This window comes from Amphiprion ocellaris, chromosome 11 (genome assembly GCF_022539595.1).
Source record: "Amphiprion ocellaris isolate individual 3 ecotype Okinawa chromosome 11, ASM2253959v1, whole genome shotgun sequence".
NCBI classification, from domain to species: Eukaryota; Metazoa; Chordata; class Actinopteri; family Pomacentridae; genus Amphiprion; species Amphiprion ocellaris.
This window is the reverse complement of record NC_072776.1, coordinates 481,654-501,858: the sequence shown is the minus strand read 5'-3', so window position 1 is coordinate 501,858 and position 20,205 is coordinate 481,654. Positions and strand designations below refer to the sequence as shown.

Below are 20,205 nucleotides of genomic sequence, written 5' to 3'. Positions count from 1 at the left end.
ATTACTGAATAAAACATTCTACAAATTCATAATGTGTTGTCATTATGCTAAAACCAAAAGCAGCTCCCACTGAGGGTACAGTTTCCCACACGTGACAAACTGTGAAAGCATTTGCATTTCAGAGCAGAGCTGGTGTCCTCTATCCGCTGCCAGTGGCCGGTCAGAGGCCTGAGCTGCCATACAGTCATATTAGCAGATCAATACGATGCACTTACTGTGATCATTACAGAAGGCTATTACCATGTACCAGAATAGATCCATGCTGCTGGTTCCTAACACTGTCTGCACCGTAGCGGTTAGAGGCCTGCTGCAAAAATGCATCCAAAACATGAATCACATTTTCAAACTACAAAGACAGGCACAGACAATGCATCTTATTCAGAAATGCGTGGAAGTGAAGCTGCTGGAAATCATTGCATTTCAGGGCTTTTAATTTATGGGCAACACAATAAGGAGAACAACCAGTACAAAAGGAGGAGAACAATAGTGCTACTGTTCAGAGACACATAATGGATAAAGGCTGGCGTCATGTAGCTGCAGACGGTACAGTCAGTACGCTGGTGCTCTCTAGTGGTCAAACAACAATGTGAACTGCTGTCTGTTTAAAACAAATGCACAAAAGAAGAAAACATATCTACAAAATATTCAAAATGTCCCAGTTCAGTGTTTTTTTTTTTTTTGTTTCTTTGGCTTAGTGGAACAACAAAACTCACACAAAGAAAAGAAATCAATAAGAGCTGAGAAGTTGTCATCGTCTGGAACCACAACAGTCCACTGACAAAAGAAGATAACATTTCTGAAGATTAGCAGAGGAGACAAAAGCAGGATGAAGCTGCTCCAAAGAAACTTGATTGCAGGGAGAAGCAGTTAAGGCACCAATTAATTTACTTCTGTGTACACTTCAAATGCAGCCACAGCTATTATTTGGCAGAAAGGATCTATATGTGTTCATGTGTGTTAATCCATCTACCCCAAATGAATGAATGTAGTAAACAAGACAAAAGAGCTGCTATCTTCATGTGAGGCTCAGTGGATTCACTCAATGTTCAGCATCAGCACATTAACAGGCTCTCAACATGTGCAGCCACAACATTAAAACCACTGACAGAGACAATATTTTACTGAAAAGACTTTGCTGACGCTACTTTGGCACACTGACAGCAGCAGGGTAATGTGTCCTAGCAAACCAGACAAACTGCTCAGGAGCGGCTCGAGGAACACAACCAAGAGCTCAAAACACTGATTCCAAACTTAATAGACCGGATCTAGAACAAGCCTGATCCACACAGAACCGACCCCACAACCTGCAGAAACTAATCAGGGATCTGCTGCCAGACATCACATGTAGCGGTCGCCCAGGATGTGATTCTTTGTGGAGATGTTGAAAGTTTTTGTTTTGAAATCTTTGTGGATCCACCTAGTGGTCAAAGAACAGCATTGCAGAGTTCACATGATCGATTAGAAAAAGATCCACTCTGAAGGACTGGAACAGTTTGTTTAGGTTTGTGTTTTTATTTTGTGCTGACAAAATGCTTGTGTCCGCATCATTTACTTTATGTTAGTTTTTCACAGTGTTTGCTGGTGTAAAGAAGATTTGCTGTGGCAAAGAAGACAATAAATACGGGTGAAACATCAGCTGGAGCGTGGCTTATCTGGACACCAAGAGGTCCTGTACCGGTTCCCCAACAAGTCAGAGCTATTTACACCATGTCAGACAGGTGTATCAGTCTTTAACAGTGAAGCTGCTGTGACGTATGTTCAACATATTCACGTCTTCATTTTGTCATGCTTGCATGCAACATTTACTAGCTATCATGAAACAGAAAGAGCAGCTGAGGCTAAATTTAACTAATTTCTGTGAAATATTAAATTTTGGCCTGTTGATGGCACTAAATAGGATTCATGGCGAACAAATTGTTGTGATCACAACTAATTGAGTTAATAATCATTCAAGAGGTCCGTGTAGTTTCTCATTCATCCAGGTCATGGTTATCTAAAGTTGTTTAAATCAATCCAACTGGACTTTAAGAAAGTTCCTTGAAGACGTTTCACCTCTCATCCAAGAGGCTTCTTCAGTTCTGGTGGTGGTTGATGTTGCCTCGGGGTTATAAGCTGAGGCAACATCAACCACCACCAGAACTGAAGAAGCCTCTTGGATGAGAGGTGAAACGTCTTCAAGGAACCTTCTTAAAGTCCAGTTGGATTGATTTAAACAACTTTGGATAATCATTCAAGAGGCTACAACCCAAATAACAATCAATTTTTCCACCATCTCTGAGTTTGTTGCTTGACCCTCCTGTTCTCCTCATTTACAGGCACCAAAAAATATTGTTTTTTCTGAAAAAATACAAAAATTCAGCAAAAAAAATTCAGATTTCTGAAAATTTGTAAAATCTTCAGAAAATTTCAATAATTCCTTAAAAGTTTCCTTAAAAGGTTGATTTTATTGTGAATGTCCTTAAAGAAACATTTTTTTTAAACATTTTTTTTCCACCAAAAAAAAAAAAATTTAAAAATTTCCCAAAAATGTTGAAAATGTGGACATCAGAAGTTTCACTGTGAAAATATATATTTTTCCACATTTTCAAACTTTAAAATGGGTCAATTTGACCTGCAGGACGACATGAAGATTAAAGCATAAAGATACTCCTAACACGTACTAAAGCCAATAAACTAGCTTGAATTCAAAAGTGCTGATTTTTGATCATCTTTTTATTGATTATGAGATAGACTTGTTGATATTTCAGTATAAATGATAAGCACCATTCAGTGTGTGCAGACACCTGTTCATTTCTCACTCGTTTTACATCATCTGAACTACGATGAAATAAAATAAAAATAAGAGAAAACTTAACATAACATGAGATAAGTGTAGAAAAAGTTTTATAAAAATATGCAAAAATGAGAAAGAATAAACAACACATTAGCTGAAATGAACAATCTATATACAATATTTGCCATAATTAGCATAGATAGTTATTGTAAGTGACCTATAGGTGGCGCTAAAGAGCTAAAACTGAAGCTGAAGTGCTGAATCTGACACCTCAAGTCTGCAGATGGAAAAAACAAGAATTTCAAGCAAAAATATCTTGGCACACTGACAAAAAAATAAAAAATAACATTATACAGCATTTGAAGAAGTGGTAAAACTGTAAATTTGGACCACCTGTAAACTGTCAGCGCAGAAATTAAGCAGCGAGGGTTTTGCAAAATCTTGAGCTCTTTGCTTGACATTTGAAGACCTCTGCGTCCGTCACAGCGTCTGTCGAGCAACTTTGAATGGTTTGAAGTCGAAGTGAGAGAGCTGCTTCCTCCTCAGATCATGAAGGACTGAGTTTGTTTGTAGTGTTTGAGCTGTGGACGGCAGAGAGACAACAATGAATCACTTCCCTTCATTAGCCGGGGACCAAAGTTATCTGCAACTTATCAACAGTGTTTAATGACCGCCCCCCACATTCATGCAAGCAAAAGCAAGCCGATAACAGAAGCTTTGATCACTCACATTGCGGGTGGGAGGAGGAGGAGGAGGAGGAGGGTTGTAGGACTTGGTGCTGAGAGACAAACGGAGGACCGTTCAGTTTGAGCTCATTACCTGATAATAACACACATTTACAGGCAGCACAAAGCAAGAAACAAAGAAAAAAACACTCACCTTTTTGTTTTCTTGCTCTCTGTTCAAAGAAACAGCAAAGGAGAAATGATCAGAAGGTGTGGGATCATGTGTTGGACATTTATCTCATTATCCGTGGACAGTGGAGACCGGCAGCTCCTACATTTATTCAGTAGACGACGTTTCTAACAATCATTTTACTTTGTTTTGGTCTCTGCCAGCTCCTACCTACTAAACATCCCACTGCCCTTTAAAAATTATGTTCAGCATTAATCATCAACTTGGCGTTAATCCAATAAACTGCACTGAGTTGAGAGAATTAGCTTTTACAATCAAAGGTACTGTTTATTACTTACTGATTAGGAGCATAAACACAGGCTTTATAGTTGAGCATTCATAAAAATAAAGTTGTTCCAAGCAGTTTTTCGACATAATTTTAAAGGTTTTTGGAAGTGTTGTGTACTTACCATAATTATGCACACATTTTTTTTTAAAGTAAAAAAATAAGTTGCTTCAGGGACTTGAAATCCTGACCTCATGAATAAAAAAGTATATTACAAAGTCAGTTTAATCAAGTTACATTAATTTGAAATTAGTTTTAAATCAACTAATGCAGAAATTTGAATTTAAGCTACAAACAATATTAAGTTGCAGTCATTATCATGTCAAAACAATTCATCAAAATAATGTTTACAACTTCAAATATTCATCCAAATCAGCAGCTCAGACCTTTATCTAAGTGGTCAGAATGCCTTCCTTGTATTACTGTTTACCAGTTATTAGCCAGCTGTAACGTGCTGCTATCAGTGCTGAATCTTTTCATCGGAGCTTTTCCACGGACAGTAACTTCCTGCTGGGAACTACAATAAGACGTGCAGTAAAACAGTAAAGCTGAGAGCCAGAACATGCAAATGAATTAGCTGGAAGATGCCTGAGTGAACCCTAGTAATGAGGAAATGGATAATAAAAATGCTTTTTTAGGGGGTAATGCAGGACTTTGGCTGTACTGGAGTATTTTTTACATATCTGTAGGGTAGCACGCCTTTTTCTGAGCCTCTAATCAAGTCATACTTTCACATTTGAAACTTCTGCATGTGTGATTAGAATATAGTTAAAGCAGAAACGGATTCTTTTAGATTAAACAGTACAGGAAGATGAAAAAATTGTCAAACTGCAATATTTATAGATAATTATCTTCATATTGGGGGTTTTTACAGTGTCCTGATACTGACCATAAGTGTTATATTTAAATAATGAAATACTGATATCATGTTACAAACACACAAATGACTATATCATAAATAATCCAGCACCAGGATTATGTGGTTGACACTCAGCATGCAGGACAGTTATTGTTAGATGGGCTCTCTTCTTCTATAGACTCTCATATTTAGGTGTTACTTCATTCAGAAAACACACCACAAAATAAAACAGATTATAGCATTCTTTTTAAAAATATGATGATAATGTTGTTGTGAATTTTTTAGGCCACAGCCATCATGCAGTGTCACAATAAAAGGACAACAGATCACAATTAAAGCACAATACAAAAAGTACACAAAGAAGTTAAAGGTTAGTGGTCCTCAGACGGGTTCACTTTCAGCCACTGTTTACGGTGAGTTTTGAGGGTTGGTAACTCACATTATAACAGGTGAATTTTGTATTAAAGATGTTTAAAATTGCTCAGATGTCAAATGAATTTGAATTTAACTTGTCTCACTGGATGAATCTTCATTCCCGGCTTAAAAATCAAGAAGGTCAGTCTATAACTGAGGGACTGTTGAAGTCCATGGGATATATGTGCATACAGTTTTATTAAAAGTAAAAAAAATATATGTTTTTATGTTCATTATGATCATGTCTTTACAAATTACATAATTATTTATTATGGAAACAATCACTTATTAATAAAAAATGACTGGATATCACTAAAATGTCAACTATGTTATAAAAAGTCCCGCAATTCTATATTGTTTCGTCCAGAATAACTTGAAAATGATCAATAATTACTAAAAATTAGTCCAGAATGACATGAAATTTGTCCTAAATGATTCGAAAATTATCCCAAAGACACAAAAATGATCCAAAATGATGAGAAAAGATCCAAGCTGACATAAAACTTGTTGAAATTGACAAGAAAATTGTACAGAATGACTCAAAACTTGTCCAAAATAACTCAAAAATTGTCCAAAATGACTCGAAAATTGTCCAAAGTGACTTGAAATTTGTTCAGACTGACTTGAAATGATCCATAACTACAGAAAATTTGTCCAGAATGTCATGAAATTTGTCCTACATTACTCGAAAATTATCCCAAGGACACAAAAAAGATCCAAGCTGACATAAAACTTATTGAAATTGACAAGAAAGCACTCCAAAATGACTCAAAAATTGTCCAGGTCAATCTATAACTGAGGGACTTTTGAAGTCCATGGGATATATCTGCATACATTTTTATTAAAAGTTTAAAGAAAAAAAAGTTTATGTTCATTATGATCGTGTCTTCACAATTCCATAATTATTTATTATGGAAACAATCACTTATTAATAAAAAATGACTGGATATCACTAAAATGTCAACTAAACAAGCGTCTGAATTTAATACCAACCACCTTCTAATGAGCTAAACAATAATAAAATGAGCTGATTCAGAAATAGTTTGGATTGTGTTCTTTTTATTAAGTTTAGATAATCATGACAGATATTTCTTTTTGGCAATATATTAAATTTTATATGGAAAATAACTAATTAAATCACTTTCCACTAAGTTCCTCATTCCAAAAACACCTCTCCAGGAAGTGTGTTAATTCCAGATCACATGACCTGCTCCACATGATGTCATTTCCTCCTGAAGTAAAGACTGGCCAGACTCCAAGGCTTTCTGACTTATTTAATATAAAGTAGTCAACAGGTTTACAACAATATCTGTAGAAATCAGGTGTATATCTAATATTTAGAAGAATCTTTCTCTAAAATGCCATGTGGTGTTTGGTTATAGGCGCTCATGTTGAGTTTAGGCCTGAAAACAGCAAAAATGTCAACTATGGTACAAAAAGTCCTGCAGTTATACATTGACCCAAGAAATAATACCTGCTTGCTCATCTGATATATATTTTGTACGTCAATAAGCAGAGACTCTTGTTCCCTGCACACCAAATGGAAATCTAATGGTGGATAGGCAGGATAGGAGTGTTGTTGACGTATACGTTCATGCTTTCAGGGCTCAGGCGTAAAATCAGTGTTTATGTGACACACAGATGCAGCATCACTCTACTCACTGTGGCAGCAGCCTTGGCGGCGGCAGACACACACAATGATGCAGCAGAAAAGGACGAGCGCCACGAAACCTGCAGCTCCGGCTATCAGGATCGTCATGTTCAACGGATCTGGAGGAAGGGCAAAGATTTTCTCTCAGTGTTTGATCAGTGAAACATGATAGACGGATTTTACAAATACACCTACATTCAACAACTTTCAGCTGCTGTGCCACACAGCTCTTGGGCGCCCCCACGCTGTTGGAGGACTCACAGCGGTACATCCCTGCATCCAGCTTGGACACGCTTTTAAACTTCTGCTCCAGACAAACAGAGACAAGGCAAAGGAATCAGCATGTCTGTTTCAGTGTCATACATGTATGTTTACACTGGAAAAAATGCTCCTCTCAAAACAAGAAAAAAGAACTTTTTTCAAGGAACTTGTACCTTGAAATAAATGAAAAATTTGCCAATAGAACAAGTGGAAAATGGCTTGGTAAGATTTCTTGAAATAAGACGTGACATTTAGAATATTGAGATCTGAAAATTAGCTGGGAAAACTTATTTTAAGCTCTATTTTACCAGGATCGTCAAGCTTAGGCGTCTTAAAATAAGCCAGATATGCTAAAAAATATAGCAGTTTTTCACTCAAAAATAGATTTTTGCTCTCATGAAACCTCCTAATTTGAGATGTATTAAACTTATTTTGAGTTTTCTTGTAAAATTCAACTCAAAACAAGATAATTTCAATATTGTTTGACTTAACAAGATATTTAAGATGCATTATCTTAAAACAAGTCCCTCCATCTGCTGAAATGTCTCTTGTTGAGTGAATTTATCTTAAATCAAGTGGGATGAGACATTTTCACTAAAAATAAGACAAACAGACTTGGTAAGATTTAGAGTTTTTGCAGTGTACATATGTCAGTGCGTCCTCACCAGCGTGCCCTTGTTGGTGTCGATGCTGTAGGGAGTTTCTGCTGTGGCAGTCAGGGCTCTGTTGTCTTTGTACCAGCGGTAGGTGGCTGGAGGGACGCTCATCTTGTCCTTACAGAGCAGCTCCAGGCCCGAGCCAACGAACACAGAGCTGGGCACGTCGCAGGATGGGACATGAGGAGGCACTGAAGTGGCAGAGAGGAATAACAGCAGAGGGCAAATGGGTTTATAAAATATGTAATTAGTCATTTTGGGGAAGACGAGTATACCTTGAAACACTTAAAACATTACTCATGCCGATGCACTCGCTTGTTTAGTCGACGTCTAATGCTCTGACGCTTCATTTGCTGAAGCTTTTAGAAGATGTCAAATCCACACATTAATCTGTCGTTACTCTGGCTTCAGTAACACCTGATGTGCAAAAACCTCTCTGCAAAGACTCCAAATGCTACACTCCCCATAGTTATACTGCTTAACCCTCTGAACCCTGAAACCCTCCAGCTGCTTTTAAAAGCTTATCTTTAAAAAAAAAAAAATTACACCATTTAACAGAATCACAAGCTGTAAAAACTTAAACTTACTGTGTGACTTTCTGCTTCGTTGACCAAATCTAAGCTTAAATTTGTGAGATTTCTTTAACCCTCCTGTTGTCTTCATGTACGGGCACCAAAAAAATTGTTCTTGTCTGAAGAAAACCCAAAAATTCAGCAAAAAATTATCCAAGGACCGGGACCTCCTCGAGAGAGGAAGGGGAGGTCTGAGGACCGGGACCTCTTCTAGAGGGGACTGGGAGGTCTGAGGACCGGGACCTCTTCTAGAGGGGACTGGGAGGTCTGAGGACCGGGACCTCTTCTAGAGGGGACTGGGAGGTCTGAGGACCGGGACCTCCTCTAGAGGGGACTGGGAGGTCTGAGGACCGGGACCTCCTCTAGAGGGGAAGGGGAGGTCTGAGGACCGGGACCTCCTCTAGAGGGGACTGGGAGGTCTGAGGACCGGGACCTCCTCTAGAGGGGACCGGGAGGTCTGAGGACCGGGACCTCCTCTAGAGGGGAAGGGGAGGTCTGAGGACCGGGACCTCCTCTAGAGGGGACTGGGAGGTCTGAGGACCGGGACCTCTTCTAGAGGGGACTGGGAGGTCTGAGGACCGGGACCTCCTCTAGAGGGGACTGGGAGGTCTGAGGACCGGGACCTCCACTAGAGGGGACTGGGAGGTCTGAGGACCGGGACCTCCTCTAGAGGGGACCGGGAGGTCTGAGGACCGGGACCTCCTCTAGAGGGGACCGGGAGGTCTGAGGACCGGGACCTCCTCTAGAGGGGACCGGGAGGTCTGAGGACCGGGACCTCCTCTAGAGGGGACCGGGAGGTCTGAGGACCGGGACCTCCTCTAGAGGGGAAGGGGAGGTCTGAGGACCAGGACCTCCTCTAGAGGGGACCGGGAGGTCTGAGGACCGGGACCTCCTCTAGAGGGGACCGGGAGGTCTGAGGACCGGGACCTCCTCGAGAGAGGAAGGGGAGGTCTGAGGACCGGGACCTCTTCTAGAGGGGACTGGGAGGTCTGAGGACCGGGACCTCTTCTAGAGGGGACTGGGAGGTCTGAGGACCGGGACCTCCTCTAGAGGGGACCGGGAGGTCTGAGGACCGGGACCTCCTCTAGAGGGGACCGGGAGGTCTGAGGACCGGGACCTCCTCGAGAGAGGAAGGGGAGGTCTGAGGACCGGGACCTCTTCTAGAGGGGACTGGGAGGTCTGAGGACCGGGACCTCTTCTAGAGGGGACTGGGAGGTCTGAGGACCGGGACCTCCTCTAGAGGGGACTGGGAGGTCTGAGGACCGGGACCTCCTCTAGAGGGGAAGGGGAGGTCTGAGGACCGGGACCTCCTCTAGAGGGGACTGGGAGGTCTGAGGACCGGGACCTCCTCTAGAGGGGACCGGGAGGTCTGAGGACCGGGACCTCCTCTAGAGGGGAAGGGGAGGTCTGAGGACCGGGACCTCTTCTAGAGGGGACTGGGAGGTCTGAGGACCGGGACCTCCTCTAGAGGGGACTGGGAGGTCTGAGGACCGGGACCTCCTCTAGAGGGGACTGGGAGGTCTGAGGACCGGGACCTCCTCTAGAGGGGACCGGGAGGTCTGAGGACCGGGACCTCCTCTAGAGGGGACCGGGAGGTCTGAGGACCGGGACCTCCTCTAGAGGGGAAGGGGAGGTCTGAGGACCGGGACCTCCTCTAGAGGGGACCGGGAGGTCTGAGGACCAGGACCTCCTCTAGAGGGGACCGGGAGGTCTGAGGACCAGGACCTCCTCTAGAGGGGAAGGGGAGGTCTGAGGACCAGGACCTCCTCTAGAGGGGACTGGGAGGTCTGAGGACCAGGACCTCCTCTAGAGGGGAAGGGGAGGTCTGAGGACCAGGACCTCCTCTAGAGGGGAAGGGGAGGTCTGAGGACCAGGACCTCCTCTAGAGGGGAAGGGGAGGTCTGAGGACCAGGACCTCCTCTAGAGGGGACTGGGAGGTCCCACAGAATAACACTCTTCAGACAAAATGCTCCTTCTGTGAAGCTGGTAAGATCTGGACCAGTCTTCCAGTCTCCATAAGGGAGTGTCCCACATTAGCAACCTTCAAAACTCACCTTAAACAGCTGGAAGTCAACCAGTCTGGTGACCTTCAACTTCTTTGTGTACTTTTTGTAAGGTGCTTTTATTGTGACCTGTTGTCGTGTGTTTCACTGTTCAGTTTATTTTTACCTGCCTAAGGACTGTGGATGTAAATTAGCATTGTTGCGATAATCCAGCATGTTTATGTCTATTACTGTCTAAATAGACGTTCATCTGTCCCTATCAAATAAATGACTAGATAAATAAACATTAGCTACGACAGTCCTGGTACCAGCAAACAGTGTAGCCATCCCATAATAGGTCACTTTTCAAGACATTGAAAGTGCTTCAGTTTACAAAAAGTCTTAAAATGTTAAATCTAATCGTTATAATGTCACTTTGACTTTGCAGTAATCAGTGAACGTAGCAGACAGAAGAAAAACGCAGATAAATAAAAAATGACGGAAACATTTTTGTTGTTTATGTTCACATATACTGTATGTCTACTCATCCATTCAGTCTCAACCAACATTTATCTTCATTTAAAAACTTTGCTTCTTGTGTCAAATGTTGCTGTTTGGCAAAAATGCAATTAATTACAAAGCCTTTAATTAATTTGATTCATATTTTTAGTCACATCCCACCAATAAATTCTGGAAACACGCACAGGTTTGCGGTCATACCGAGCACGTTGAGGTTTACTGTGGCTTCTCCCAGGTTGACGTGGTCCTCGCTGGCCGTCACCTCACAGCGATATTCTCCAGAGTCTTTCTGAGTCACAGAGTGGATCGTCAGCGTCGCTCCTTCTATCTTTGCCCGTCCTGCGTAAGACCCTAAAATAGAAGAAACATTTTACAAAGGATGGGAAAAAAAGCAGTAAATCAAGATAAGAATTAAGTATGCATGACAAGAAAGGCAGCAACGTGTGTTTTCTTCAAACCAGGGGCGTTTCAGGAATGCATCCGGTGCAGATCTGTCACTCACCAGTAAACATGTTATTAAAGTACACAAAAGTCACCGCCTTTCCTCTCTTCTTCCACTCGATTCGAGGGTTCTGATCTTTCTCCGTCCTGAACTCACAGGACAGCACAGCGTCTGAGAGGGCAGAAAACACAGCAGCTATATTACTTTTTATATTGCAGCTCGGTTTGTTTGTTTGTTTGTAGCTGAAGCTGCTGTTTTTTGGCTCCAACTGTGATCTGCTGTGCTCTGACACTTACTTTCCTTCATTAATTCTTCCTCGTTTTTCCTGTCAAGAAATAAGACTTCTCCTCTTTCTCCTATTTTTGAGTGACATTGCAAAAAGTGTTCTGAAATTTATGTCGGTATTCTCATTAAAAACTGGCATAATTTAAAATGAAAGTCTGTAAATCTGTTCAGTATTTGTATATGCATGTGATTTATGTAATTAGTTTCAAAGAAGAAGTGAAAAAACAGAAAATTATTGAGTAAACATGAGATGTAAGATGTTTGTGTTTCACAAGTATTCCTAAATGAGTAAACTAACATAATTTCCATTATCTCCAAGACTGACGTTAAATATATATTTAACTGTGTCATCTGATATGACTGTTGAATATTTTGTCATATTTTACCGTTTTATTTTTAATCAGAAGTTGTTGTTTTTAACCTGCTCATTTAGAATTAGGCAATAAAATGTAAGAAAAACAAAGTTTATGATTTTATCAAAGGATTGTTTATAAAACTTTGACAATCTAAGAATTTCTACATCTGATGATACACTGATTGAAAAGGTGTCCTCCGATAAACACGTGGAAATATGGATCGATGAAAAGCTTTCATTTAATGTACATATCTTTAACCCTCGTGTCGTCCTGTGGGTCAAAATGACCTGTTTTAAAGTTTGAAAATGTGGAGAAAAAAAATATATTTTCACAGTGAAACTTCTGATGTCCACATTTTCAACATTTTTGGGAAATCTTTGAACATTTTTTGGTGGAAAAAAAATGTTGAAAATGTTTCTTAAGAACATTCACAAAAAAAATCTACCAAAATCCAGCAAATTTCACTGGATTTTGGCTGATAATACCCCAGTGGTTGATAACCTTAATGGGGTATTTCTGTTATTATTTACACTTATTATCCTCTGAAATGTTTTTGCTTTTCTTTTTTCAATCTGTTTATTTTTATTCTTTCAAGAATTCACACGTGACTGATGTATTTGCTCTTGTGAAATAGTTGGAATATGTCCTGTAACGCTCTGGACACCAATAAATAACAAATAAAATTTAAAAAAAGAAACTCAAATTGAAGATCGGCTTTTATTTTAACAGCCAAACATGCTTTACATTCTCTGCAAACCACCTTTCTATCTGGTGATGAACTGTCCAGACATGCAGCTCCTCCACCTCAAACACCTGATTCAGTGTTTCATGCTTCTCTGTTTTATTTCCAACGCTAAATCTCTCACTCACCACTGAATTCTCTATGATCTGGTTAGCTGGACGTCACTAAGCATTCGTAGACAATAAAACTAGTAAATGTTCCTCTCTAAAGCTCTGCTGGGCCCAGAATACCTCAGCACCTTCTCCTTTCAGTTCTACTAGCTACCATCTGCACCTCCAAGTGGTTGCTTCTGAATGTTCCCCAGAATCCAACAGACTTTGACAGAACAGCGTTCTCCCATCATGCACCACGGTCAGGGAAAGATCTTCAAGACACTCTTCAACTACAAACATTTATATCCATTAATAAGTTTATGAGTGTCATAAAGAATGCAGTGAAGGAGGAATGTCAATGTTTTCCTGATGAGGTCACTGTCCTTGAACAGCTGTTAATCTGTTTTATTATTTTATTGTTTATTTTATGTATCATGTGCAGAACTTTTAACTTTTGTACGGCTGCTGCCTCGGCCAGGTCTCCCTTATAAGAGAGATCCCTAAACTCAATGGGAACTCCTGGTTAAATAAAGGTAAATGAATAAATAACAACATCAAAGAGACAAAGACAAATCTTCAAGGAGACCAAGTGGCATTTAACAGTTTAGATTTTTCATGCTGTGATCTTTAAAAAAAGAAAACGTGATGCAGAATCTCACCGGTGTGTTCATGGACTTCTACTCTGGGTTTACTGCTGCTGACAGTCACTGACAGACAGATGGGAGCTGCAGGAGAAGAAGACCAGTCCACTGTTAGAAAAGAACTGTTTCAGTCTGCCAAAGACACATTTAAAAATGTCTTTCGGATCACATTGCTGATGAAAACAAGAATCTCTCAGCGATTAATATGCCAAATATATTTAGAGTTTCAAATTAAAAGCCTTTCATTGCGTTTGTGTGCAATCAGAAACCACAAGCAGAATCACACATATGGACAGCGTAAAGAAACATCAGAAAGTTGTGCATTCAGACAAAAACAGGAGAATGTGTCCATCTGATTTTTGTGTGGAAGCAAACATCAGTTTCTCCAGTTGTGTATCCCCAAACCTTGAACTCTAATCTCTAACCAGAACCTTCAAACAAAACGATCCTTTTTCAGTAACAGCAGTGGCCTGAAACGCCCTCATCCTGCATTTACTTTAAACTGAAATGAATCCTCATCCAGTGATGCTACATGCTGGTGGTACCAGGAGCGGTGGACTGGAGGAATGCAGGTGATGGATGATCCTCTGACAAGCTGCTTTATCCCCACCTGATAACCTCCCTCAGCAGACACACACTCAAACACAAACACACAACCCTGCAGCAGAGTCAAAATATGCACCCCACAAAAGAAAAGAAAAGTGGGTTTAAAGTGACATTCCACCCAAAACTGAGCATCAAATGCTGCCAAAGCTGTTGACTAGTTGTCAGTGGAAATCGATTCCTTTTGGGGGGAAACTTTCTTACTGCAGAAAACAGTTTAAATCAAATATGACTCAATCAAAAACTTGGACGCTTTGCATCGGGTGCTGGTCCAACACACACATCTGACTGAACACACGTGCAGACCAACAAATACTATTATATGATCATGCTGCAGATTTGGGACATTTCTATTGATGTCATGCTGCTTCCTAAAACCCTTCCGTCTTTCATTAAAGCTGCTGATCCCAGCAGAACACACAACTGTCAACTGTCATTCATGACTGGAAAGATGATTAGTAGCAAAACAAAGAAATTCTATGTGGAGAATCATTCGGCCAGCATTCATCTGAGGACTGACACGGTGAAAGATTCTTCTGTGAAGCACGAAGACGGAGGGAAACCCAGAGGATCTCACTGGATGTGGCTGTTAACACATGCTGCACATACAGCCTGCATACATGGCAGTAACCTTAGCCTTCTCAGCTGGCGCACACACACACACCATACACACCATACACACACACACACACACACACACACACACACACACACACACACACACATCATACACACACACACACACACACACACACCATACACACACACACACACACACACACACACACACACACCATACACACAACATACGCATACACACACACACACCATACACACACACACAACATACACACACACACACACCATACACACACCCACACCATACACACACCCACACCATACACACACACACACACACACACACACACACACACACACACACACACACACACACACACACACACACACACACACACACACACACACACACACACACACACACACACACACTATTTGACCCTGTAAAACCCACTGTTGCAAAAATACATCAGCTTATTTTTTTATTGTTTTTATTGTCCATATATATATATATATATATGTATATATATATATATATATATATATATATATATATATATATATATATATATATATATATATATATATATATATAAATTAGGGCTGGGGCTTTAACGCATTAATTTCAATTAATTAATTAATTAATTAATTAATTAATTAATTAATTAAGGCGGCAAATAACGCGTTAAAAGTATTAACACAATTTGTTGCACCCTCCTCAGTTCCCTCTTTTGTGGCACACCGGTAACTCTGATGTACACTCCAGCCCAGTAGGTGGCGGTAATGAACCTGAAGTCTGTTTGTAGCCATGAAGAAGAAGCACAGGAAGTACTGAGTGAAGTCAGGCTCTGGTGAACAGTGAAGGAAGATGAGATTGAGCTTGTTGGACAGAAAGTTTCCTTTTAAAAATCTTCCTGATGGCAGCTTGGATAAAAGCCTGGTTGTGTGTAAATTGTACAACAAAGAGTTTTCTGATCACTGCGTCACTTCAAGCCGACGGTATCACCTCAATGTAAAACATGTTGCCATTAGCACCAGAGCTAACGTTAGCTACGAGTCATGCTAACGGCTAACGGTGTAGCCATCCCATAATAGACCACTTTTCTAGACAGTGCTTGAGTTTACAGAAAGTCTTAAAATGTTGAATAAAATCGCTATAATTGCACTTAGATTTGCAGTAATCTGTGAATGTAGCAGACAGATGAAAAATGCAGATAAATAGAAATGAAACATTTTTGTGGTTTAAGTTTTTACTCCGTCGAGGCTCTGCCTCCTTGGAGGAGGAATAACCTAAACAACAAAAATATCTCTTTTAATAACTTAATTATAAACTTTTTGTTAATGAAAAAATTACATAAATAAAAACTGATATTCCTATGAAAAAAAACATCAAAATTACACCATTTATCAGACCCAGAAAAGATGAAAACAGAATGAATCTCTGGATTTTCAACTTTCTGAAGCTTCTTGAACTACTTATGCTGATTTTATGTGCCATACAGTGGAAAAAACAACTAAATTCAGGCTTTAAGTCATCAAAATCACTTTTTTCTATATGTCCCATTTTCCCTTTTTAAAATAAATTTTAAATTATAAACACATATATGTCTATTCATTGATTCAACTGTCAACCACAATTTTATTTGAATTGAAAAACTTCATTTATTGTGTCAAATATTGCTATTTGACAAAACTGCAATTAATTGCGATTAATTAATTACAAAGCCTGTAATTAGATTAAATTTTTTAATCACGTCCACCACTAATATATATATATATATATATATATATATATATATATATATATATATATATATATATATATATACACACCATACATATATATATATACAATAAAAAATATATATATACACATATACAATTTCTGCTATAGAACCTATAGAAAAAAAAATATATATATATATATGATTTAGAAATAAAAAAATTAGCAAAATATGAATCCTTTTTTAATTTTTTGTTTAATTTTTGAGTTTCTATATATATTTATATACACATTATTATTATTGTTATTATATTTTTAGTTTTATTGATTTCTCTTTTTTTCAATACTTGGGTCTTACAGGGTTAAATGCAGTTAATATACTGTTATTTGTTGCAAAATGTATTCACATGCAGCATGTAAGAGGTTAAAGACTTTCAATATTGTTAAAATTTCTATTCCAAATCTCACTTTTTGCTACCTATCTATTTGGGATGCAATTTTTAATGCAGTAACTGAATCAACCTCCCATGCACAACAAACATGCATTTCACACTAAATATTCCAAAGCAAATCTTTTCAGTTGCTTTGTCCAAACAGATTCCCATCTTTTCAAAGACATTTAGTCCTCAAGAGTAAATTACAAGAAAGATAAAAACTCACACGTCAAAGCTGCAATTAACAGCATGAAGCGAGTTGTTTGGAGAGCAGCCTCTGCCCTTTAAGAATCCCAAAGCAACATCAAATGCATTTTTTCAGATAGCAAGGGCTCGTTTTCATCTCAGTCCAATTAACAGCGGGGTCAGTCAGGGGCTATCGTCACTCTGGAACGGTGGATCTCAGACTCCTCCGTGTTGTGTTCCTCATCAGCCCTGTGGATCTCGGGTTCAAACAGCTTCAGTGTAAACATGAAGCTCAGCCACTCCCTGCAACAATCTCTGCTGCAGCCCCTGAACACATCACAGCTCCAGCCCCTGAACACATCACAGCTCCAGCCCCTGAACACATCACAGCTCCAGCCCAGGTCTGGGTTCACGCTCGCAGGACACAAATAAAATAATCCAACAAAAGCCCGGCTGTCCGTTTTCTATTGAAAGCAGAAGGGCTCATCTAAGAAGACAGTATCCTCAATCCAATTTAACTTACTAATCATGTTTTTAGGAGTCATTTAACAAATCTCAGGCACTGTAGAAAAATTATTTGAATATCAGAATTTATGTTTTGTTTTAGTGGCACATTGTCGATTAAAATAAAATAGTGAAACTTGGAATTTCAACTAATACATTCACACATCTTAAGAAGTGTCAATTGCTGCTTGTTTTCATAGGAATAATCGTACCTGCAACTTTTATCATTATGAAATATGATGAAAATGGTGAAAATGGTTGTTTTCTAAACCAAGATCAGAGTCCAAATAAAACAGGCTTCAAAAAAGGTTTTAAAAAATAATTAAAAATTAAAGTTCAATCCTCTCTCACCATAACAATAATTTTCGTACAGTCCCTAACTCTGTCCGTTAGTTTGCCTTTCTCTGCAATGCACTGCTTCAATTTTCCTCTGTTTCATGAAAATATCATTATTATTCATACACAAATTTTCCAAGTAAAATCAGCTATATGAAATTTCAGAAAATGTAGGGGTATATCATTAGAAAAATACCATTAATAGCACAGAATATGAAAATAATGCCCTGCTAGAAAGTTTTAAAAAAACTCCATTAACACGTTTGCACCCGTTACAAACTGAGTTACAGTCAATTTAAAAAGCCTGATGCAGACTTTCCCTTCCTCTCAGCACTTTCAGCTGCACCTCTACTGGGATCACGATCACTTTTTTTGGTAATGAAAACTTTTTTAAAAACTGCTTCAGGTCTGACAGACTCACTGTGCAGAAAGGAGACGAGCAGAGGCAGCAGCAGCATCTTCATAGAGCGTTCCGGGTCCGTCCTGAGGTCTGCGGGGGTCTCCTGAGTCTGGAGGATTTCGGTTTCAGTCCAAACTCTTCTGCAGATTCCTCAAGTGCGATCTGCAGCAGGCGCGCTCACGTAGCCCGGACAACTGACGGAGCGCGCACACGAGTCCAGGCAGAGACCACCGACCTGCAGACAGAAGCTCTCAGAGGAAACATGAGCCCGGTGGGTTTGACCTGCCTGCCCTGCTGGAGATCAGAGTCATCCTGCAATATTTAACATTACTGCACTTTAATTAGAGCTCTGTTCATTTAGAACTAATCCGGATGTTTTACCGGTTAAACAGCTTTAAAGGAGCAGTTCAGCTCATATAATGCATGAAGTGACTGACATGTTAGGAATGCATCACAATACTTGATTTTAGTTAAAGTGTGATGTCCCACCTGAAGTCACACACCTGAGTTAAATGCTCCACAGCTGGGCTTTGGAGTTCAGTTCCTCCTAATTTTGACCTCATGTACATTACATTCATATTACATCAGCAAACATTTGTGGTTTGAAGAGTTTATTTCTTTAGATGAATCTGATGGTTCTGTTTTGTTGTAGTCATAGTTAAGCTGGTAGTATTCGTGTGTGATCTCCTTCTGTCTAAAAATCATCTCTCACTACGTGCCTTATGCTCCCAGTCTCCAGTTTGTGAGGAGTTTCATCTGTTCAGTATATATTTTAATTAGTTATGGTAGCTTCAGTTTAGTTCACCTATTTTTGAACCCAGAACTTCATTACCTGTGTACCTTGTGATATTTTTTTCTTTTAGAATAATCATCTACCTCCTGCCTGCTGGTGTAAACATTATTAAATATGACATATTATAAATTAAACTGCTCAAGCATAAATAAAGAAGTGCCTCTATCTCAACCAGCTACAGCAATAAAACACAGTAACATTAATGTGTCACTTTGCCAGTAATACTTACTGAAGTATCTGAATAAAGGATGGAAATCACAAAGGTTAGAGTTGTGTTTTCCACATGTCCACAGCAATGAGTGTAATCAGAGGTGCAGAGATGAGACAGCTGCTGCTGAGCTACTGTGTCCTTGGCTATTAGGTTTCCCACCACCAGCGTCCACACAACAGCACATTGTCACTCAGCCTGCTTAACGTGCCCACATGCTTACATTTGTGGCCATATGCACACACAAAGACACACATAGGGGCCATACATGCAGGACACGTGTGCAGAAGCACACGCAGGCAGAGACAGTGGAATACTACCTCACAAAATCTCAGCTGCAGCACCTGTTCACCATCAACAATCCCAGCTGCTGGGCTGTGAGCAGGACACACTGATGTCATGGAGCTCCCAGCGATACATTAACACACACACATTCATCCACCACACACATCAGAAACCTCTCATCACTTCACATGCATGTGTTCTACAGAAACAAACATTCCCAGGTACTGAATCTCATAGGAATCAAATATACAAGCAGAAGTGGCTTTCTATGCTCTGTGATGTGTGACAGCCCTGAGAGTTCAGGGATCATTTCAACAACTGTCCTCCACAACAAAATACTGAAGCTGCTTTGTGCCAGTTAGGATTAAAACTCCCAGGAGAAATCCAGAATATTCTGTTTTTTACTCTGCAGCACCAATAGTTTGATCTTAGCGTAAAGCAGAATGAGAGATCAATCTAAAGCTGACAATTTAAATGTAAAAGTGATGAATTTTATTTTGAAATTAGCAACTTCATTTTCAAACACCTCCAAAGAAGAAAGGGAAAACTCACCTCAGAGACTTTAACATAAATAAAGTCCTGCACTTCTATGAAAGCAGCACAAAGATAGCTAATTAGAAAGAGCTCAAAAATGTCCACAGGCATTACCAATGCTGGAAAAACAGTGGGATTGATGACAAAGTGGGTGAGAACTTTCATTTCTCCGTGACACTTCCATGGTACACATTA

At 39.8% G+C, this 20,205-nt stretch overlaps 1 protein-coding gene across 2 annotated transcripts; it reads right to left on the bottom strand.

Annotated features, from left to right (window-relative positions):
• Positions 1 to 2,694: 2,694 nt before the first annotated feature.
• jam2b (junctional adhesion molecule 2b) lies at positions 2,695 to 19,369 on the bottom strand. Of its 2 annotated transcripts, XM_023291865.3 has the most exons (11): positions 19,213 to 19,369; positions 18,212 to 18,425; positions 13,444 to 13,509; positions 11,370 to 11,480; positions 11,069 to 11,218; positions 7,804 to 7,985; positions 7,073 to 7,181; positions 6,889 to 6,996; positions 3,653 to 3,671; positions 3,503 to 3,551; positions 2,695 to 3,354 (listed from the first exon to the last, which is right to left on the bottom strand). In XM_023291865.3, the coding sequence occupies exons 2-11, from the start codon at positions 18,252 to 18,254 to the stop codon at positions 3,316 to 3,318; spliced, it is 876 nt and encodes a 291-aa protein (XP_023147633.1). In that variant the 5' UTR covers positions 18,255 to 18,425; positions 19,213 to 19,369; the 3' UTR covers positions 2,695 to 3,315. The 2 variants fall into 2 exon arrangements, with proteins under 2 accessions (XP_023147633.1, XP_035813875.1); XM_035957982.2 differs by lacking the exons at positions 18,212 to 18,425; positions 19,213 to 19,369 and adding an exon at positions 16,991 to 17,178.
• Between the last annotated feature and the right edge of the window lie 836 nt (positions 19,370 to 20,205).